Source organism: Rhinoraja longicauda, chromosome 2 (genome assembly GCF_053455715.1).
Source record: "Rhinoraja longicauda isolate Sanriku21f chromosome 2, sRhiLon1.1, whole genome shotgun sequence".
Taxonomy (NCBI): domain Eukaryota; kingdom Metazoa; phylum Chordata; class Chondrichthyes; order Rajiformes; family Arhynchobatidae; genus Rhinoraja; species Rhinoraja longicauda.
In genome coordinates this window covers 3,245,052-3,268,352 of record NC_135954.1, presented here as the reverse complement: position 1 = coordinate 3,268,352, position 23,301 = coordinate 3,245,052, and the positions used below count along the sequence as shown (strand labels likewise).

At 47.3% G+C, this 23,301-nt stretch overlaps 1 protein-coding gene across 4 annotated transcripts in view; it reads right to left on the bottom strand.

Annotated features, from left to right (window-relative positions):
* Nucleotides 1-23,301, bottom strand: part of topbp1 (DNA topoisomerase II binding protein 1) — an 89,787-nt gene that overhangs the window by 51,830 nt on the left and 14,656 nt on the right. For 3 of the 4 annotated variants that reach the window (XM_078426598.1, XM_078426613.1, XM_078426606.1), the window contains 6 exons: nucleotides 16,182-16,363; nucleotides 13,736-13,929; nucleotides 11,472-11,654; nucleotides 6,885-7,054; nucleotides 5,698-5,861; nucleotides 1,006-1,253 (listed from right to left, as the gene is read on the bottom strand). In XM_078426598.1, the coding sequence (XP_078282724.1) occupies nucleotides 1,006-1,253; nucleotides 5,698-5,861; nucleotides 6,885-7,054; nucleotides 11,472-11,654; nucleotides 13,736-13,929; nucleotides 16,182-16,363 (1,141 nt within the window). The remainder of the gene's footprint in view (nucleotides 1-1,005; nucleotides 1,254-5,697; nucleotides 5,862-6,884; nucleotides 7,055-11,471; nucleotides 11,655-13,735; nucleotides 13,930-16,181; nucleotides 16,364-23,301) is intronic. The other variant, XM_078426622.1, reaches the window with a different exon arrangement.

Below are 23,301 nucleotides of genomic sequence, written 5' to 3'. Positions count from 1 at the left end.
CTCCAGTCCTCAGGAACTACTCCAGAATCTAAAGAGTTCCCCAGAATCACAGTTTAAGAATAAGGGGTAGGCCATTTAGGACTAAGATGAGGAAAAACATTTTCACCCAGAGAGTTGTGAATCTGTGGAATTCTCTGCCACAGAAGGCAGTGGAGGCCAATTCTCTGGATGTTTTCAAGAGCGAGTTAGATTTTGATCTTAGGGCTGGCGGCACGGTGGCGCAGCGGTAGAGTTGCTGCCTTACAGCGAATGCAGTGCCGGAGACTCAGGTTCCATCCTGACTACGGGTGCTGTACTGTACGGAGTTTGTACGTTCTCCCCGTGACCTGCCTGGGTTTTCTCCGAGATCTTCGGTTTCCTCCCACACTCCAAAGATGTACAGGTTTGTAGGTTAATTGGCTGGGCAAATGCAAAAATTGTCCCTAGTGGGTGTAGGATAGTGTTAGTGTGCGGGGATCGCTGGGCGGCACAGACCCGGTGGGCCGAAGGGCCTGTTTCTGCGCTGCTTCGCTAAATCTAAAAAAAATCTAACAAAATCAAGGGATATGGGGAAAAAGCAGGAACGGGGTACTGATTTTAGATGATCAGTCAATAGACAATAGATGCAGGAGGAGGCCATTCGGCCCTTCGATGTGATCATGGCTGATCATTCTCAATCAGTACCCCGTTCCTGCCCTCTCCCCATACCCCCTGACTCCGCTATCCTTAAGTGCTCTATCTAGCCCTCTCTTGAATGCATGATCATATTGAATGGCGGTGCTGGCTCAAAGGGCCGAATGGCCTACTCCTTCACCTATTTTCTATGTTTCTATCTATCTTTGCATTATCCATGTTTCTATCTATCTCTCCTTCTCCCCATAACCCCTGACACCCGTACTAATCAAGAATCTATCTATCATTGCTTTAAAAATAGCCACCGGTGTCCAACACAGCCTTCGGCGGCAAAGAATTCCACAGATTCACCGCCCTCTGACTAAAGAAGATAGTAAAAGATGAGTTTCTAACCTAGAGTTCCGTCGTTCTCCAGATACTGCAACAGGAGGTCATCGTCGGCTTGCTGCTCCGCGGCGCAGCGGTCTGCGGCTGCTTTCGACGCGTTGCCACCCTTCAGCGTGGAGTGCGTTTGGTCCCCGCTGCCGCGCCCTGGCGTTGGAACAGCGGGCTGATAGCCCGGGTGGAAGTACGGCTCGGCGGCAAGAAGACGTTTCTTGCAGAAGCAATCCACTAACCACTTTACTGTGACCACGTGCGGCCTGACGAAGAGATGAGTTCAATAAACATCATTCCATTCAATGGTTACAATGAACATTAATAGACATTCCAAGGTATTTATTCACAAAATGCTGGAGTAACTCAGCAGGTCAGGCAGCATCTTGGGAGAGAAGGAATGGGTGACGTTTCGGGTCGAGACCCTTCTTCAGACTGATGTCAGGGGGTCGGGACAAAGGAAGGATATAGGTGGAGACAGGAAGATAGAGGGAGATCTGGGAAGGAGGAGGGGAAGGGAGGGAAAGAGGAACTATCTAAAGTTGGATAGTTTAGATAGTTTAGATAGAAACTTTAGATAGTTCCTCTGTTTACTCATTACTGTTTACAAATTACTCCAGCATTTTGTGAATAAATACCTTCGATTTGTACCAGCATCTGCAGTTATTTTCTTATACTCTTAATAGACATTCCAAATCTCCACACAGGTAACTCATTGGATTTTATTCCTTCAACCTGAAATGTAATTTTTTTGGTTTGGTTTAGAGATACAGCGCGGAAACAGGTCCTTCGGCCCACCGGGTCAGCGCCGCCCAGCGATCCCCGCACACTAACACCATCCTACACAAGGGTGCACTGCTGCCCGAGCTCACTGGAGCTGACTTGACACCATTCAGATAATAATTAGGATGAAGGAATTTAACAGCGGCTGCACTGACAGCTCCGGCACCTAAACAATTAGCACCGCAACACTGGTCCGACACCCACTAGGGACAATTTTTACATTTACCAAGCCAATTAACCTACAAACCTGCACGTCTTTGGAGTGTGGGAGGAAACCGAAGATCTCGGAGAAAACCCACGCAGGTCACGGGGAGAGCGTACAAACTCCGTACAGACAGCGCCCGTAGTCGGGATGGAACCCGGGTCTCCGGCGCTGCATTCGCTGTAAGGCAGCAACTCTACCGGTGCGCCACCGTGACCGCCCAATTCTAGACAATAGGTGCAGGAGGAGGCCATTCAGCCCTTCGAGCCAGCACCGCCATTCAATGTGATCATGGCTGATCATTCTCAATCAGTACCCCGTTCCTGCCTTCTCCCCATACCCCCCTGACTCCGCTATCCTTAAGAGCTCTATCTAGCTCTCTCTTGAATGCATTCAGAGAATTGGCCTCCACTGCCTTCTGAGGCAGAGAATTCCACAGATTCACAACTCTCTGACTGAAAAAGTTTTTCCTCATCTCAGTTCTAAATGGCCTACCCTTTATTCTTAAACTGTAGCTCCTTGTTCTGGACTCCCCCAACATTGGGAACATGTTTCCTGCCTCTAACGTGTCCAACCCCTTAATAATCTTATACGTTTCGATAAGATCCCCTCTCATCCTTCTAAATTCCAGTGTATACAAGCCTAGTCGCTCCAGTCTTTCAACATATGACAGTCCCCCTGTGTTCTGTTATCTTTTTACTGACATTGTCTATCCTGCCGAGTATTTCCATAATGTTGTATACCGGCAACAGCTGGACCATCCACCCCCTCCACTAACCCGGGCAAAATTACCAGAGCGCACTTGGAATCCCCCCCGGAAGTCCCCCCAACATTGTGGTGCCTAGGCCGGGTGAGGCGGTCGATCTTAACCTCACTGGGACCTCCGCGGTCGATCGGCGTGTCGATTATGGGTCGGATCTGCCCCCCTGCGGCCGGGGCTCTGGAAGCCCGGCCCGGCCCGAGCCGGCAGATCCATTCTCGAAGGGATCTCAACAGGAGTCGCTGCCTCAATAAAGCAGCCATCATCAGAGACCCACAACACCCTGGCCGCACACTCATTTCACACCTAACATCAGGAAGAATAGGCGGTCACAGTGGCGCAGCGGTAGAGTTGCTGCCTTACAACGAATGCAGCGCCAGAGACCCGGGTTACATCCCGACTACGGGCGCTGTCTGTACAGAGTTTGTACATTCTCCCCGTGACCTGCGTGGGTTTTCTCCGAGATCTTCGGTTTCCTCCCACGCTCCAAAGACGTGCAGGTATGTAGGTTAATTGGCTTGGTGTAAATTCAAAAATTGTCCCTAGTGGGTGTAGGATAGTGTTAATATGCGGGGATCGCTGGTCGGCGCGGACCCGGTGGGCAGAAGGGCCTGTTTCCGCGCTGTATCTCTAAACTAAACTAAAACTAACCTAAAGAAGGTATAGGAACTGTATGACTGTGGTCTAGAATATAATGCTTCTGAATGAAGTGATAGTCCTTGATAAAAGTACGATATTTATATTTTTGGCACAATCTTTAAGAAATATTCTTTCCACTTTAGAACGTGTACAACACAGATCCACCAGAATGGTTTGGGAATCAAAGGATTACATTTCTTGCCATACGGGAGTTAAATAACACGATAAAAGGTTTAAGGACGCAGAGAATCTATTTTCTCTAGTGGCAGAATCCCGAACCAAGTCATCCATGCAGAATATTAATTACTGCTTTACAAATACACCCCAGAGATTCTGAATCTCGCAGTTATTTGATTTTGTTATCTCAAGGTTAACCCAGTTAATTCAATTTAAGCCACAGTTTAAGAATAAGGGGTAGGCCATTTAGAACTGAGATGAGGAAAAACCTTTTCACTCAGAGTTTTAAATCTGTGGAATTCTCTGCTTCAGAAGGCAGTGGAGCCTAATTCTCTGGAGGCTTTCAAGAGAGAGCTGGATAGAGCTCTTATTGATAGCGGAGTCAGGGGGTATGGGGAGAAGGCAGGAACGGGGTACTAATTGTGGATGATCAGCCATGATCACATTGAATGGTGGTGCTGGCTCGAAGGGCCGAATGGCCTTCTCCTGCACCTATTGTCTACTGTCTATAATTGAAGGCACATAATGATCAAAAGGTCACGATGATCTAATCAAATAGCTGACCATTCTCAAGGGATCCTGTTGCTATCATGGAGTCATAGAATGAAATAGTGTGGAAACAGGCCCTTCGGCCTAACTTGCCCACACCAGTCAACATGTTCCAGCTACACTAATCCCACCTGTTTGGCACAGACATTGTGGGCCGAAGGGCCTGTTCCTGTACTGTTTTACGTTCTAATGCTATTATGAACATACCCTGATGATACTTCAGCACATGAATAGTTTAGTTTAGAGATACAGGCCCTTCAGCCCACGACCAAATCACTGGATGGATTTAAGAGAGAGTTAGATAGAGCTCTAGGGGCTAGTGGAATCAAGGGATATGGGGAGAAGGCAGGCACGGGTTACTGATTGTGGATGATCAGCCATGATCACAATGAATGGTGGTGGTGCTGGCTTGAAGGGCCGAATGGCCTCCTCCTGCACCTATTTTCTATGTTTCTATGACCACCAGTGACCCCCATACACGAACACTATCCTACACGCACTAGGGTTAATTTTACATTTATACCAAGCCAATTCACCTACAAACCTGTGCGTCTTTGCAGTGCGGGAGAAAACCGAAGATCTGAGAGAAAACCCACGCAGGTCACGAGGAGAACGTACAAACACCGTACAGACAAACACCCGTAGTCAGGATCGAACCCGGGTCTCTGGCGCTGTAAGGCAGCAACTCTACCGCTACGCCACCGTGCCGACCATACAAGACTTTCTTGCATAAAGCAGAACACAGCTTACAAGAGCATTGTTGTTGTGCTATGTACAGTAAGCCCTCGCGATAACAGCCCTCCACATGAGGGATCTCGGTTAAAGGGGGCCGAGGCTCCTGTTGCACCGAACCCCGCTGCCGCCAGGTACCCAGTGAGCAGGCGCCGCTCGGCCGCAGCTTCCGGTTGCTGGAGGGGAGAGAGGGAGTGGCGTGAAGGTGGCGTGAGTACCGGGCCCGTCCCCGGCGCACCGCATGTGGGGCCAGGGTCTGTATGGCTACCCAGCCTGTGAAGCCCCCCTGGTTTAACCCCCCCCACCCCCCACGACGTGTTTCTTCCCTCCTGGCCTTGGCTTAAACTTTACCCCCCCCCCCCTCACTCTGTTACAGCAGGCAAACGGCAATAATGGACAGCACACATGCGGCGGTGCTGTGGCGCAGCGGTAGAGTTGCTGCCTTACAGCGAATGCAGCGCCGGAGACCCGGGTTCCATCCCGACCACGGGTGCCGTCTGTACGGAGTTTGTACGTTCTCCCCGTGACCTGCGTGGGTTTTCTCCAAGATCTTCGGTTTCCTCCCACACTCCAAAGACGTACAAGTATGGAGGCTAATTGGCTTGGTGAATATTTTAAAAAGATTTCCCTAGTGTGTGTAGGATGGCGTTAGTGTGCGGGGATCGCTGGTCGGCGCGGACCCGGTGGGCCGAAAGGGCCTGTTTCCGCGCTGTATCTCTAAACTAAAGGCACCCCACCCTACTTCTTGTGGTCCGTTTTAATGCGAGTTTACTGTATAGATTTAATGTGCAATTATATACAAATGGAATAATCACATGCAATTGACTTTTCACGTTGTTTTGTTGTACAATGCATGCAGTGACTGTACCTGTGTGACAATTTGTTTAAAGACTGCTTCAGCTCCTTATCTTCATCTCCCACGATTATATGCGTCACGTCTTCAGATGTTTGATTAAACCGAACTCCACCTCCAAAGTTGATCATCCGCCTTAACTTGTCCAGCTTTTTACCACCGAATCCAGATAAATAGATCTGACAAATATACACCCACACGTCAGATTTTATACGTAAAAGCAGCTGCACCCTGCCTTACGATGCTTCGACTTACGATATTTTACAATAGACAATAGGTGCAGGAGGGGGCTATTCGGCCCTTCGAGCCAGCACCGCCATTCAATGTGATCATAGCTGATCATTCTCAATCAGTACCCCGTTCCTGCCTTCTCCCCATACCCCCTGACTCCGCTATCCTTAAGAGCTCTATCTAGCTCTCTCTTTTAAATTTTTTTAATTTAAATTTTAACAAAGCACATACATGTTACAACTCATAGTACCCAATGGTACCTACATTATAAATTCGATTATACATGTATTGTTCTGTATTATCTCCCCACCCACAACCCCCCTCCCCACCAGCCCCCAGTTAGAAAAAAGAGGAAGCAGAAAGAAAGAAAGAAAGAAACCTGGAGTCATGAAGGAAACACTTCCAGCTAATTTCTTATTAAACTGTAGAAGGACCTCTTTGCTCCTATACTCAACTCCTCTTGTTATGAAGGCCAACCTACTTGATCTCCCGGTGGCTCAGCACTTCAACTCCCCCTCGGTATGAACATTGACGTCTCTAACTTCAGATAGCCCCTGCTTTCCTTCTCTATCCCCTCCCCCTTCCCTGCTCTCCCACCAGTCTTAGACTCCGACTACATTCTATCTTTGTCCCGCCCCCTCCCGACATCAGTCTGAAGGAGGGTCTCGACCCGAAACGTCACCTATTCCTTCTCTCCCGAGATGCTGCCTGACCCGCTGAGTTACTCCAGCACTCTGTGAAACGTCACCTATCCATGTTCTCCAGAGATGCTGCCTGACCCGCTGAGTTACTCCAGCACTCTGTGAAACGTCACCTATCCATGTTCTCCACAGATGCTGCCTGACCCGCTGAGTTACTCCAGCATTGTGTGTCTACCCTCTAGCATGAAGCAATATAGTTTATCTTTCTAGTTCCCGTCAATTTAATGATCCCTGGTCCTGCTCGTTGGAAGTAAGTTTAAACATGCTTACTTTGCATCCATCCAACAAGTCCTCTGGAACGACACAAAGACTGAGATCCAGGGCTTCGAGCTGGTGGTCAGGCGTCTCCACTCGAGTGGTCATGGCGGTGGTGAGTGCAGTCTCGTTGATGCCGTACATGCTGATATTGGCAATGTGGCTCACGTCTGAGAGAGGTGGATCTGATGAAAGGCAAAGCAACAAACGTAACAGCAAGTCAATGAAATGAGTGAAACGCAGCTTGTAGGCGAGAATACATTTACACCACGATGCCCGCTTTAGTTTAGTTTAGTTATACAGCGTGGAAACCGGCCGTTTCGGCCCACCGGGTCCAAGCCGACCAGCGATCCCCGCATGGTGGCGCAGCGGTAGAGTTGCTGCCTTGCAGCGAATGCAGCGCCGGAGACACAGGTTCGATCCTGACTACGGGTGCCGTCTGTACGGAGTTTGTACGTTCTCCCCGTGACCCGCGTGGGTTTTCTCCGAGATCTTCGGTTTCCTCCCACTCCAAAGACGTACAGGCTTGTAGGTTAATTGGCTGGGCAAATGTAAAAATTGTCCCTAGTGGGTGTAGGATAGTGTTAATGTGCGGGGATCGCTGGGCGGCGCGGACCCGTTGGGCCGAAGGGCCTGTTTCTGCGCTGTATCTCTAAATCTAAAAAAAATCTAACACCATCCTATACCCACTAGGGACAATTTTTACATTTACCAAGCCAATTAACCTACAAACCTGCACGTCTTTGGAGTGTGGGAGGAAACCCACGCAGGTCACGGGGAGAACGTACAAACTCCATAAAGACAGTGCCCATAGTCAGGATCGAACATCATGCTAGAGCAGAATTCACTGTAAGGCGGCAAATTTACAGCTGCACCACCGTGCCGCCAAGATAGGGTGGATGTGCAGAGGATGTGGGAGAGTCTTAACCAGAGGTCACAGCCTCAGAATTAAAGGACGTACCTTTAGGAAGGAGATGAGGGGGAATTTCTTTAGTCAGAGGGTGGTGAATGTGTGGAATTCATTGCCACAGAAGGCAGTGGCCTAGTCAATTTATATTTTTAAGGCAGAGATTGATAGATTAGTACGGGTGTCAGGGGTAAAGGGGAGAAGGTAGGAGAATTGAGTTGAGAGGGAAGGATAGATCAGCCATGATTGAATGGTGGAGTAGACTTGTTGGGCTGAATGGCCTAATTCTGTTCCTATCACTTATGAACTACTTTAGAGTCATACAGTGTAGAAAATGGCCCTTCGGCCCAACTTCCCACGCCAACCAACATGCCCCAATAACACTAGTCCCACCTGCTTACGTTTGGCCCATATCTTCTAATATCCATGTACCCATCTTCAACACTGCGGTATTCCCTGCCTCAACCACCTCCTCCGGCAGCTCGTTCCATACCCCCAATAACCTTTGTGTAAAAAAGTTATCTCTTAGGTTCCTATTCAATCTTTCCCCCTCACCTTAAACCTATGTCCTCTGGTTCTCCATTCGCCTCCTCTGGGCAAAAGACTCTGCGCGTTTACTCGATCGATTCCTCTCATGATTTTGTCCACCTCTAATAGATCACGCTTCATCCTCTCACACACTAAGGAATAAAGTTCTAGCCTGAAGGTAGACACAAAATGCTGGAGTAACTCAGCGGGTCAGGAAGCATCTGTGGAGAACATGGATAGGTGACGTTTCACAGAGTGCTGGAATAACTCAGCGGGTCAGGCAGCATCTCTGGAGAACATGGATAGGTGGCGTTTCAGAGTGCTGGAGTAACTCAGTGGGACAGGCAGCATCTCTGGAGAAAGAATGGGTTGAGAATGGGTTCTTCAGAAAGTCCTAGAAATTTAGAAGGATGAGAGGTGATCTTAGAGAAACGTATAAAATTATAAAAGGACTGGACAAGCTGGATGCAGGAGAAATGTTCCCAATGTTGGGGGAGTCCAGAACCAGGGGCCACACAGTCTGAATAAAGGGGAGGCCATTTTAAACTGAGGGAGGAAAAACTTTTTCACCCAGAGAGTTGTGAATTTGTGGAATTCTCTGCCACAGAGGGCAGTGGGGGCCAATTCACTGGATGGATTTAAAAGAGAGTTAGATAGAGCTCTAGCGGCTAGTGGAATCAAGGGATATGGGGAGAAGGCAGGCACAGGTTACTGATTGTGGATGATCAGCCATGATCACAGTGAATGGCGGTGCTGGCTCGAAGGGCCAAATGGCCTACTCCTGCACCTATTTTCTATGTTTCTATGAGGGGCATGTATAGTGGACAGTCGCAACTGTTTTCCCCAGGGTGGAATTGTCCAACACTAGAGGGCATAGCTAGAAGGTGAGAGGGGGGTAAATATAATGCAGATGTGCGGGGCAATTTTGTTTTTACACAAAGGATGATGGGTGCCTGGAGCACAGAGGATGATGGGTGCCCGGAACACAGAGGATGATGGGTGCCTGGAGCACAGAGGATGATGGGTGCCTGGAGCACAGGGGATGTTGGGTGCCTGGAGCGCAGAGGATGATGGGTGCCTGCAACACAGAGGATGATGGGTGCCTGCAACACAGAGGATGATGGGTGCCTGGAACACAGAGGATGATGGGTGCCTGGAGCGCAGAGGATGATGGGTGCCTGCAACACAGAGGATGATGGGTGCCTGGAACACAGAGGATGATGGGTGCCTGGAACACAGAGGATGATGGGTGCCTGGAGCACAGAGGAGGATGGGTGCCTGGAACACAGAGGATGATGGGTGCCTGGAGCACAGAGGAGGATGGGTGCCGGGCGTTGGTTGACGCAAATACAAGAGTGGTGTTGAAGAAGCTTTTAAATAGGCACATTGATTGCAGGAAATAATAGGTTATGGACTATGTGCAGGCAGACAAGTTCAGTTCCGCTAGGCACCAGCATTGCGGGCCTGTGCCTGTGTCTACCTGTTCTATGTCAAGTACAATAGGTAGAGCAAAGGGGAAGATACAGAGTGCAGAATATAGTTTTCAGCATTATAACGCACCAGTTCCAGAGACAAAGTCTAATGTTCTCAAGGCGGTAGAGGTGGATCGGACAGTAAAATAGAATAGTACAGCACAGGAACATGCGCTTCAGCCCCTGATGTCTGGGCCGAACGTGATGCCAAGACCAAATCTGTTCTGCCTGCACATAATCCCCCATATCCCACCACCATCCTCTGCATATCCATGTGCTTATGCAAAAGTCTCTTCAATTATACCAACAACAGAGATGTCAAAAGTTATGGGGAGAAGGCAGGAAAATGGGGTTAGGAGGGTTGGATAGACTAACCATGATTGAATGGCTGAGTAGACTTGATGGGCCGAATGGCCTAATTCTACTCCTATCACTTATGATCTTATGAACATCGCCAGGCCAGATCAACCCAGTGCCGCTGCTAGGACAACAGGCCCTTAAGGCCAAAATAACACTCTGCACTGTTAAGAACTTAAGAAACTTGCAGGGCACATGTTGGCACCAGGTACAGACTATTTGTGTACTGCCTTGGTGAAGTTTAGCTCAGAGATACAGAGCGAAAACAGGTCCTTCGGCCCACCGAGTCCGAACATTAGACAATAGGTGCAGGAGTAGGCCGTTTGACCCTTCGAGCCAGCACCACCATTCAATGTGATCATGGCTGATCATTCACAATCAGTAGCCCGCACCGACCAGCGATCCCCGCACACTAGCACTATCCCACACTCGGGATCATTTTTACATTTATACCAAGCCTATTAACCCGTACGTCTTTGGAGTGTGGGAGGAAACCAAAGTTCACGGAGAAAACCCACGCAGGTCACGGGGTGAACGTACAAACTCCGTACAGACAGCACCCGTAGTCGGGATTGAACCCGGGTCTCCGGCGCTGTGAGGCAGCAACTCTACCGCTGCGCCGCCCCGAGTAGAGATTGTAGTATTCTTACGCTACAATCGTTCCAGTTTTTGTACTTATCAATGATTTTGCTTATCTAAAGTAAGATTTCACCGAATTTTATGCAGAACAAAGAATTTCACTCTACCTAGGTACATGTGACAATAAAGTATCATTTAAATATTTCAATACCGTTTATATTAATACAATTTAGAAATATCAAATCCTACACCACCAGTGAAAAAAAAAGAAAAAACACAATTTCTGTTCGACTTCAGTTCGGCACGGTGGCGCAGCGGTAGAGTTGCTGCCTTATAGTGAATGCAGTGCCGAAGACCCGCGTTCGATCCTCACTACAGGCGCTGTCTGTACGGAGTTTGTACGTTCTCCCCGTGACCTGCGTGGGTTTTCTCCGAGATCTTCGGTTTCCTTCCACATTCCAAAGACGTGCAGGTTTGTAGGTTAATTTGCTCGGTAAATGTAAAAATTGTCCCTAGTGGGTATAGGTTAGTGTTAGTGCGTGGGGATCGCTGGTCGCGCGGACCCGGTGGGCCGAAAGGGCCTGTTTCCACGCTGTATCTCTAAACTAAACTGTATCTCTATACTGGGTACATGTGACAATAAAGTATCATTGAAATGTTTCAGTGCCTTTTATATTAAAACAATTTAGAAATATCAAATCCTACACCACCAGTCGAAAATAAAAAAACCCGAAAAACCACAATTTCTGTTCGACTTACAGTTCAGTGGATCTCCATTATTTGTTGGGGTTGAGGTGTTTGGAGCCGATTCTTTAGATTTTCTGTCTGATTGAACCTTATAATTGCCTTCATCTTGGCAAGCACCCTGCTTTATAGAGTCAAAGAACCACTGGATGGACACACAGTACACATTCCACTTTAGTGCACATTCATACTTCTGACCTGGGCAAAGAACAGGAAGCACAAGCAGATCAATGGCTCAAACTAGGTTAAATTCTTTAATTCATTCTATTGTAATGTGTTATTCTGATCAAAGGTTATCATGCAGAAAAGTATTGAATACATAATGGATAAAAATGTGAGTGGCCAAGTATGAATACATACAAGGAATTTGCAGACATTCACTCATTCATTCAAAATAATTATTATAGACAATAGGTGCAGGAGGAGGCCATTCGGCCCTTCGAGCTAGCACCGCCATTCACTGTGATCATGGCTGATCATTCTCAATCAGTACCCCGTTCCTGCCTTCTCCCCATACCCCCTAACTCCGCTATCCTTAAGAGCTCTATCTAGCTCTTTTTTTCTTTTTTAAAAATTTTAATTTTAACAAAGCACATACATGTTACAACTCATAGTCCCCAATGGTACCTACATTATAAATTTGATTATACATGTATTGTTCTGTATTATCTCCCCACCCACAACCCCCCTCCCCACCAGCCCCCAGTTAGAAAAAAGAGGAAAAAGATCATTATGTGCCTTCAATTATAGACAATAGGTGCAGGAGAAGGCCATTCGGCCCTTCGAGCCAGCACCACCATTCAATGTGATCATGGCTGATCATTCTCAATCAGTACCCCGTTCCTGCCTTCTCCCCACATCCCTTGACTCCGCTATCTTTAAGAGCTCTATCTAACTCTCTCTTGAATGCATTCAGAGAATTGGCCTCCACTGACTTCTGAGGTAGAGAATTCCACAGAATCACAACTCTCTGGGTGAAAATATTTTTCCTCATCTCAGTTCTAAATGGCCTACCCCTTATTCTTAAACTGTGGCCCCTTGTTCTGGACTCCAACATTGGGAACATGTTTCCTGCCTCTAGCGTGTCCAATCCCTTAATAATCTTATGTTTCAATAAAATTCCCTTTCATCCTTCTAAATTCCAGTGTATACAAGCCCAGTTGCTCCAGTCTTTCAACATATGACAGTCCCGCCATCCCGGGGATAAACCTAGTAAACCTACGCTGCACGCCCTCAATAACAAGAATGTCTTTCCTCAAATTTGGAGCCCAAACTGCACACAGTACTCCAGGTGCGGTCTCACTAGGGCCCTGTACAACTGCAGAAGGACCTCTTTGCTCCTATACTCAACTCCTCTTGTTATGAATCCCTCTAAATCTTCTTTCCATGTACCTGTCCAAATGTCTTTTAAATGCTGTTATAGTCCCTGCCTCAACTACCTCCTCTGGCAGCTCGTTCTATATACCCACCACCCTCTGTGTGGAAACCTTACCGTTCAGGTTACTATCAGAACTTTTCCCTCACACTTAAAACCGATGCCCACTAGTTCTTGATTCCCGTACTCTCGTGATGTTTCTGGTCAGGATCCTTCTTCAAATGCCTCCTATTCCTTTTCTCCAGAGATGCTGCCAGACCCACTGAGTTACTCCAGTATTTAGCGTCTATCTTAGATATAAACCAGCGTCAGCAGTTCCTTGTGTAGGAAAGAACTGCAGATGCTGGTTTAAATCGAAGGAATGGAGAAAGGAATTCCTTCTCTCCAGAGATGCGGCCTGTCCCGCTGAGTTACTCCAGCATTTTGTGCCTATCTGCAGTTCCTTCCTACACATAAAAGATAGCAGTTTAATTTTACACATTGTGATGTTAAAATCCGGAAGCAATATTAAGGTCATAAGGGATACGAGTAGAATTAGGTCATTCGGCCCATCAACTCTACTCCGCCATTCAATCGTGGTTGATCTATCTCTCCCTCCTAACCCCATCTCCCCGTAACCTCTGACACCCGTACTAATCAAGAATCTATCTATCTGTGCCTTAAAAATATCCACCGACTTGGCCTCCACAGCCTTCTGTAGCAAAGAAGCAAATATTCAAATAAATATGGCAAATATTGTCATGCAGACAGAGGTTTACCCGGTTCGTGTTTGCAAAGTTTACTGTTTCGTATATTGTCACGTGTTCCGAGGTTGAGCGAAAAGCTTTCGTTGCGTGCTATCCAGCCAGTGGAAAGACGATACATGATTACAAGGGGGGGAAATCGACGTAGAGGGTGCTGTTACCTTTAGCTTCTTGCACAATGAGATGTGTGCATTCGTTTATCTTCAGCTGCCCGGTGTAGTGGCCCCCGTTCTCCAGGGCAAGTCGCTGCACCTCCTGCCTGTCTGAGCTGCTGAGCCCCGTCACACAGATGGTGCAGCCCAGGAACGGGGGGCAGAGATGCTCCTCCATGTTCACGTCTGCAAGGTCAATCATTCTGCTCGGGAGAAAGCAAAAGTCACATCTGTGTACGTAACGGTGCAGTTATATCATTTCATTGTGAGTGAAGCCTCTATACCCGTGCACGGTGGCGCAGCGGTAGAGTTGCTGCCTCACAGCGAATGCAGCGCCGGAGACCCGGGTTCCATCCCGACTACGGGTGCTGTCTGTACGTTCTCCCCGTGACCTGCGTGGGTTTTCTCCGAGATCTTCGGTTTCTTCCCGCACTCCAAAGACGTGCAGGTTTGTAGGTTAATTGGCTTGGGATAAATGTAAAAATTGTCCCTAGTGGGCATGGGATAGTGTTAGTGTGCGGGGATCGCTGGTCGGTGCGGACCTGTTGGGCCGAAAGGGCCTGTTTCCGCGCTGTATCTCTAAACTAAACTCAGCTCACAATGAAATACTTTACTTTAGGCTTTAGAGATACAGCGTGGAAACAGGCCCTTCGGCCCACCGAGTCCGTACCGACCAGCGATCACCCCGTACACTAACACTATCCTACACACTAGGGGCAATTTACAAAAGCCAATTAACCAACAAACCTGCAAGTTTTTTGAGTGTGGGAGGAAACCAGAGCACCCAGAGAAATCCCACGTGGTCACTGGGAGAACAGCCAAAACATTATGACCTGATGTGCCAAAACGTTATGACCACCTGCCTAATATGCTGTTGGTCCTCCGTGTGCAGCCCCATACGCAGCAGGGTGCGATGCACTGTGTATTGTGACACATTCCTCCTGTGACCACCATTAACATTTTCTGTGACTTGTGCCACAGTCGACCTTCTGTTGGTTCGGACCAGACGGGATAGCCTTCGTTGCCCTCGCGCATCGATGAGCCTTGGGCGCCCAACACCCTGTCTGTCGCCGGTTTGTGGTTTGTCCCTCCTCGGTCCACTGTCGGTAGGTACTCACCACTGCTGACTGGGAGCACCCCACAAGCCTTGCCGTTTCAGAGATGCTCTGACCCAGTCGTCTGGCCAGAACAATTTGGCCTTTGTCAAAGTCGCTCAGGAGTCTTTACTCCTGCCCATTTCTCCTGCATCCAACACATCAACTTCAAGAATTGACTTTTCAATTGCTGCCTAATATATCCCACCCCTTGACAGGTGCCATTGCAACAAGATAATCAAAGTTATTCATTCGCCTGTCAGTGGTCATAATGTTTTGGTTGATCAGTGTACAAATGCCACACAATCAGGATCAAGTTTGGGATTTGGACGTTGTAAGGCAACAACTCTCCTGCTGTGCTTATTGAATCTGTGCCGCTCTTAAGAAAGGTCGAGACCCTTCTTAAGACACATCCGTGTTCTCCAGAAGATATTTACAGCATCTCATTTTATTTCAAAAATAACAAATTAGGCTGCAAAGCACTAGGGTTTTCTGACATTGGGCCATATCCTTTACTAAAAGGCATCAAGTATGTACACAGAGGTCGTTAGCATTGAATTTTACAAAATCAAAACAAAGTTATCAGGTGGAGGGGGGGAGATTTAATAGGAACCTGTGGGGTGACATTTTTACACAAAGGGTGTTGAGTGAATGGAACGAGCTACCGGAGAAGGTAGGAAAAAAACCTGCAGATGCTGGTTTACATCGAAGGTAGACACAAAATGCTGGAGTAACTCAGCGGGTCAGGCAGTATCCCTGGAGAGAAGGAATGGGTGACGTTTCGGGTCGAGACCCTTCGTCAGAGGGCCTCAAACGTTAGGGAGTAGAAATAGGTTTTGAGCCTGGACTTAAAGGAGTGGATGGAGGGGGCAGTTCTGATGGGGAGAGGGATGCTGTTCCACAGTCTAGGAGCTGCAACCGCAAAAGCGCGGTCACCCCTGAGCTTAAGCCTAGACCATGGGATAGTCAGTAGCCCCAAGTCGGCCGACCTGAGGGACCTGGAGATAGAGTGGTGGGTTAGAAGATTTTTGATATGGGGGGGCAAGCCCGTTTAGGGCTTTGTATGTGAATAGGAGGAGCTTGAAGTTGATTCTGTACCGTACTGGGAGCCAGTGGAGAGAGGCTAGAATCGGGGTGATGTGCTCCCTTTTACGGGTACCCGTCAGGAGTCTCGCTGCGGCATTTTGGACCAATTGCAGGCGGGACAGAGATGATTGGCTGATCCCAGTGTATAGGGAGTTGCAGTAGTCCAGGCGGGAGGAAATGAATGCGTGGATGATTTTTTCAATGTCGTCAAATTGGAGGAATGGTTTGAATGGTTTATAAGAAGGGGCTTTGCCTGGGAAGCTATGAGCACTCACCTCTGCTGTGCTTTCTCCCAGCATGCGTTGACCCAAGATGGAAGTACAATGGGTTTGCCCAGACTGGCTGCCACCAGATACTTCTTGCTTCCAACCTCCCCTGCGATCAGGTGAGTGACGGACGTGTTGTAATCACGGATGATGCGACCGCCCATCATCTGGACCTGCTGATGCACATCGTCCTTGCGAGATAACATACAGCTTATTCAGTCTTCAGAAGTAACGACTGCAAAACTATCTACCTCATTGGCGACCCTCGGACTATCTTTCATCGGACTTTGCTGGCTTTACCTTGCACTAAACGTTATTCCCTTATCATGTGTCTGTACACTGTAAATGGCTCGATTGTAATCGTGTATAGTTTTTCCGTTGACCGGTTAGCACGCATCAATAGCTTCTCATTGTACCTCGCTACACGAGACAATAAAACTAAATTGAAACTGAGAACGTGGCATTATTGGCCATTTGCGCCTTAGAAAGCATTTTATCGGGATCATAAGGTCAGGAGTAGAATTAGGCCATTTGGCCCATCAAGTCTACTCCGCCATTCAATCATGGCTGATCTATCGCCCCCTCCTAATCCCATTCTCCTGCCTTCTCCCCATCACCTCTGACACCTGTACTAATCAATAATCTATCCCTACCGTAAAAATATCCAGACTGGATATCCAAAAAGGCCTCCATGGCCTTCTGTGGCAAAGAATTCCACAGATTCACCACCCTCTGACCAAAGATGCATCACAGCAGTTTGGGAACAGCTCCATCCAAGATCGCAAGAAATTGCAGAGAGTTGTGGACGCAGCCCAGACCATCGCAAAAAGCAACCTCCCTTCTATTGACGTCTCACGCTGCCTCGGCAAGGCCAGCAGCATAATCAAGGACCAGTCTCACCCCGGTCACTCCATATAACCATATAACAATTACAGTACGGAAACAGGCCCGTTCGGCCCTACCAGTCCACGCCGACCACTTTCTCTGACCTAGTCTCATCTACCTGCTCTCAGACCATAACCCTCCAATCCCCTCCCATCCATATACCTATCCAATTTACTCTTAAACGGCAAGGCTTGTGGGGTCTGCTGCTAATGTTTTGGTGCTAGATACCACAGGACACCTTCAGGGGTCTTGTAGAGTCCATGCCTCGGCGGGTCGGCGCTGTTTTGGCTGCACATGGAGGACCAACAGCATATTAGGCAGGTGGTCATAATGTTTTGGCTCATACAGCAGAGAGTTAAAAATAAGATGGAGTTTAAACATGTTGAAATAACGTACCAGAGTAACGAGAGGCTTTTGGCGGTTGAGTAGAACTACTGCTGGTGGGGAAAAGCTGTTTTTATGTCTGGCTGTGGCGGCTTTGACAGTCCGACTCGCCTCTCAGAGAGAAGTACTTTGCAACTGATCACTTGGGCTATTTTCTCTGGTACATTAGGTGAGTGGAGGTCTGATAGTAGTTTAGTTTATTATTGTTGTGTGGATCAAGGTACAGTGAAAGGCTTTTGGTTGTGTGCTATCCAGTCAAAGAAACATAGAAAATAAGTGCAGGAGGCCATTCGGCCCTTCGAGCCAGCACCGCCATTCATTGTGATCATGGCTGATCATCCACAATAACCATATAACCATATAACAATTACAGCACGGAAACAGGCCCGTTCGGCCCTGCCAGTCCACACCGACCACATTCTCTGACCTAGTCTCATCTACCTGCTCTCAGACCATAACCCTCCAATCCCCTCCCATCCATATACCTATCCAATTTACTCCTAAATAATAAAATCGAGCCTGCCTCCACCACTTCCACCGGAAGCTCATTCCATACAGCCACCACCCTCTGAGTAAAGAAGTTACCCCTCATGTTACCCCTAAACTTTTGTCCCTTAATTCTGAAGTTATGTCCCCTTGTTGGAATCTTCCCCACTCTCAAAGGGAAAAGCCTACCCATGTCAACTCTGTCCGTCCCTCTTAAAATTTAAAAAACCTCTATCAAGTCCCCCCTCAACCTTCTACGCTCCAAAGAATAAAGACCCAACCTGTTCAACCTCTCTCTGTAGCTTAAGTACTGAAACCCAGGCAACATTCTAGTAAATCTCCTCTGTACCCTCTCCATTTTGTCGACATCCTTCCTATAATTTGGCGACCAGAACTGCACACCATACTCCAGATTCGGCCTCACCAATGCCCTGTACAATTTTAACATTACATCCCAACTTCTATACTCGATGCTCTGATTTATAAAGGCAAGCATACCAAACGCCTTCTTCACCACCCTATCCACATGAGATTCCACCTTCAGGGAACAATGCACAGTTATTCCCAATGCGCCAATCTTCCGGCACCATGCCCGTTTCTAATGACGTTTGAAATATTTCCGTCATAGCCCCTGCTATTTCTGCACTAACTTCCCTCAATGTCCTAGGGAATATCCTATCAGGACCTGGAGACTTATCCACTTTTATATTTTTCAAAAGTGTCCGTACCTCCTCTTCTTTAATCCTCATAATTTCCATCACTACTCTACTTGTTTCGCTTACCTCACATAATTCAATATCCGTCTCCTCGGTGAATACCGAAGAAAAGAAATTGTTTAATATCTCCCCCATTTCTTCCGGCTCAGCACATAGCTGTCCACTCTGACTCTCTAATGGACCAATTTTATCCCTCGCTATCCTTTTGCTATTGACATATCTGTAGAACCCCTTGGGGTTTACTTTTACTTTACTTGCCAAAGCAACCTCATATCTTTTTTTTGCTTTTCTAATTTCCTTCTTAAGATTCCCTTTGCGGGGACTGTGCGGGTCGGTCGGGGACGAGCTGTCTGTCCGTGGGCGTGGGGAAGAGAGTGGAAGTTTTGTTGCCTCCATCACAGTGAGGGGGTGTTTGGAGTCACTGTGATGGACGTTTGTGTTGGGGTTATGTGTCTTGTGTTCTTTTGTTCTATGACTGCTATGTAGTTTCGTTCGGTACTTCGGTACCGAATGACAAATAAAGCTCTGTTATAATGTTATGTTATACTGTTATACATTCTATAAATTCCTCAAGAACCTCATTTACTCCTTGCCGCTTATATTTATTGTATATCTCCCTCTTTTTCCGAACCGTGTCCAATTTCCCTGGAAAACCACGGCTCTTTCAAATTATTATTCTTTCCTTTCCACCGAACAGGGACATAAAGACTCTGTACTCTCAAAATTTCACCTTTAAATATCCTCCATTTCTCTATTATATCCTTTTCATAAAACAAAATGTCCCATTTCACTCCTTTTAAATCCTTTCTCATCTCCTCAAAATTAGCCTTTCTCCAATCCAAAATCTCAACCCTTGGTCCAGATTTGACCTTCTCCATAATTACATTGAAACTAATGGCATTGTGATCACTAGACCCAAAGTGCTCCTCAACACATACCTCCGTCACCTAACAGGAGGTCCAACACTGCCCCTTCTCTGGTAGGTACCTCTACGCATTGCTGCAAAAAACTATCCTGCACACATTTTACAAACTCCAAACCATCCAGCCCTTTAACAGAATGTGATTCCCAGTCTATGTACGGAAAATTGAAATCACCCACAATCACTACTCTGTGCTTACTACTAATATCTGCTATCTCCTTACATATTTGCTCTTCCAATTCTCGTTCCCTATTTGGCGGTCTATAATACACCCCTATAAGTGTTGCTAAGCCTTTCTCATTTTTGAGTTCCACCCAAACAGCCTCCCTAATCGAGCCTTCTAGTCTATCCTGCCAAAGCACTGCTGTGATATCCTCCCTGACAAGCAATGCAACACCCCCACCTCTTGCCCCTCCGATTCTATCACATCTGAAACAATGAAATCCTGGAATATTTAATTGCCAATCGCAACCCTCCTGCAACCATGTTTCACTGATCGCCACAACATCATACTTCCAGATGTCAATCCAGGCTCTAAGCTCATCCACCTTTCTTACAATGCTCCTAGCATTAACATATACACATTTAAGGGACCCATCATTTCTTATTCTCAGTTTATTTCTTTTCCCTTCTTTCTCTCCTACATATTGGGTCTGAGTGTTTCCCTTTTCTGCCTCCTGCCTCACACACTGCCTATTAGCTATCTGTGTTTGAGACCCTCCCCCCAACCGTACTAGTTTAAAGTCTCCGCAATTACCTTAGCAAATCTCCCCGCCAGGATATTGGATCCCCTCAGGTTCAGATGCAACCCGTCCTTTTTGTACAGGTCATACTTCCCCCAGAAGAGGTCCCAATGATCCAGAAACTTGAATCCCTGCTCCCTGCACCAGTCCCTCAGCCACGTATTTATCCTCCACCTCACTCCATTCCTATTCTCACTATCGCGTGGCGCAGGCAGTAAGCCTGAGATTATCACTTTGGAAGTCCTTTTTTTTAAACTCTCTTCCTAGCCCCCTAAATTCTCCTTTCAGGACCTCTTCTCTTATCCTACCTATATTGTTGGTACCTATATGTACCACGACCTCTGGCTCCTCTCCCTCCCTTTTCAGGATATCCTGGACACGTTCAGATACATCCCGAACATTGGCACCAGGGAGGCAAACTACCATCCGGGTCTCCCGACTGCGTCCACAGAATCGCCTATCTGACCCCCTCACTATAGAGTCCCCTATCACTATCGCTCTCTTCTTCCTTTCCCTACCCTTCTGAGCAACAGGGCCGGACTCCGTGCCAGAGGCCCGGGCGCCGTCGCTGCCCCCAGGTAGGCTGTACTCCCCAACAGTACCTAAACAGGAGTATTTATTGCCAAGGGGTACATCCACTGGGGTACTCTCTAGTCCCTGCCTCTGCTCCTTGCCCCCCCCCTAACCGTGACCCATTTGTCTACCTCCCGTGGTCTTGGAGTGACCACCTCTCTATAACTCCTCTCTATAACCTCCTCACTCTCCCTGACCAGACAGAGGTCATCAATCTGCCGCTCCAGGTTCCTAATACGGTCCCTTAGGAGCCCCATCTCGTCGCACCTGGCGCAGATGTGGATATCTGGAAGACTCAGACTCCCAGATTCCCCACATCCGACACCCAGAACAATAAACTGCCCTGGCACTCATACTCCCCCTTAACTGGGAACGTTGCAGAGTGGTCTGCTCCAACCGCTCCTGGGCCTCTGTAAGAACAAAGCCCCGTGCTCGGTTTCCAAAAACTACCGCACGGACGCTACTCCAACCGCTCCTGGGCCTCTGTGAAAACAAAGCCCCGTGCTCGGTTTCCAAACCTACCGCCCGGCCGCTGCTCCAACCGCCCACCCAAAAGAACTCCCTCTTCTCCCCTCTCCCATTAGGCAGAAGTGTGAAAACGCACACCTCCAGACTCTGGGGCAGTTTCTTCCCAGCTGTTATCAGGCAACTGAACCATCCTATCGCCAACTAGAGAGCAAACTACCATCTACCTCATTGGAGGCCTTCAAACTATCTTTAATCGGACTCTACTGGACTTTACCTTGCACTAAAGGTTATTCCCTTTATCCTGTATCTGTACACTGTGGACGGCTCGATTGTAATCATGTATTGTCTTTCCACTGACTGGATAGCACGCGGTAAAAAAAGCTTTTCACGGTGCTTCAGTACACATGACAATAATAAATTAAACTAAATTATTCACTGTATCTTGGCACACGTGACACCAATAAACTAAGCTAAACTAAACCAAAATTGGATATGTTCGGTCTATCACTGCTACTAATGCCGGTCAATTTTATTTAATACTTAATTTATATTTGATGTCAGCACTGTACAAATTATTAAATAGTAAAACCAAAGACAAAAATAATTAAACATTAATTAAATTTTAATAGCTTTTGTCATTTAATCTTTAGCCAACAAAGATTAGTCAACAAAATCTTTGAATCGTAAAGAAACACAACATTCTGCACGATTAATTGAAAACAAACTCAACAGACTGATTGCATTTAATAATTCATTGATATTTGATGCCTGTGGTGAATAAATAATTGAATAGTTTAAATCAAAATGTTACTGTGTATCAGTCCTGTACTGTACAGTAACAGGGCACTTCAAACCTCTATGTTTGGTTAGAACGGAGCTGGAGACGCTGTTTCCACTAGTGGGAGAGTCTAGGAACAAAGGACGCAGCTTAGAATAAAAGGACGTACCTTTAGGATGGAGATGAGGGGGAATTTCTGTAGCCAGAGGGTGGTGAATCTATGGAATTCATTGCCACAGAGGGCGGTGGAGGCCGCCATTTGGGTATTTTTAAAGCGGATACTGACAGGTTCTTGATTAGTACGGGTGTCAGAGGTTATGGGGAGAAGGCAGGAGAATGGGGTTGAGAGGCAAAGATAGATCAGTCATGATTGAATAGAGGAGTAGACATGATGGGCCGAGTGCCCTATTTGGACTCCTATGTCTTATGACTCAATCAATAGGGGCACATGGTGACACATAGAGCTGCCTCACAGCGCCAGAGACCAGGGTTTGATCCTGACTTCGGGTGCACCCTGTACGGAATTTGTGCGTTCTCCCCGTGACCGCGTGGGTTTTCTCCGGGTGCTCCGGTTTCCTCACACATCCCAGAGATATGCAGGTTTGTAGTTTAATTGCCTTCTGTAAATTGTCCCACGTGTGTAGGATTGAATTAGAGCGATCACTGGTGAGCGCGGACTCGGTGGGCTGAAGGGCCTGTTTCCACACTGTATCTCGAATTTAAACTTGAATTTAGAAGGATGAGGGGGGATCTTATCGAAACGTATAAGATTATTAATTCAAGAGAGAGCTAGATAGAGCTCTTAAGGATAGCGGAGTCAGGGGGTGTGGGGAGAAGGCAGGAACGGGGTACTGATTGTGAATGATCAGCCATGATCACAGTGAATGGAGGTGCTGGCTCGAAGGGCCGAATGGCGTCCCCCTGCACCTATTGTCTAAACTAAAGTTGTGAAATTGACCATGGTGTGTAGGATGGTGCTAGTGTACGGAGTGATCGCTGGTCGGCGCGGACACGATGGGCCGAACACAAGGCTAGGCAAGTTTATTTATATAGCACATTTCAGCAACAAGGCGATTCAAAGTGCTTTACATAAAACATTGAAGAGCAATTAAAAGCAATTAAAGAGTCATTAAAGAGAATAAAAAATAAAAACAAGCTAAAATAGAATAAGACA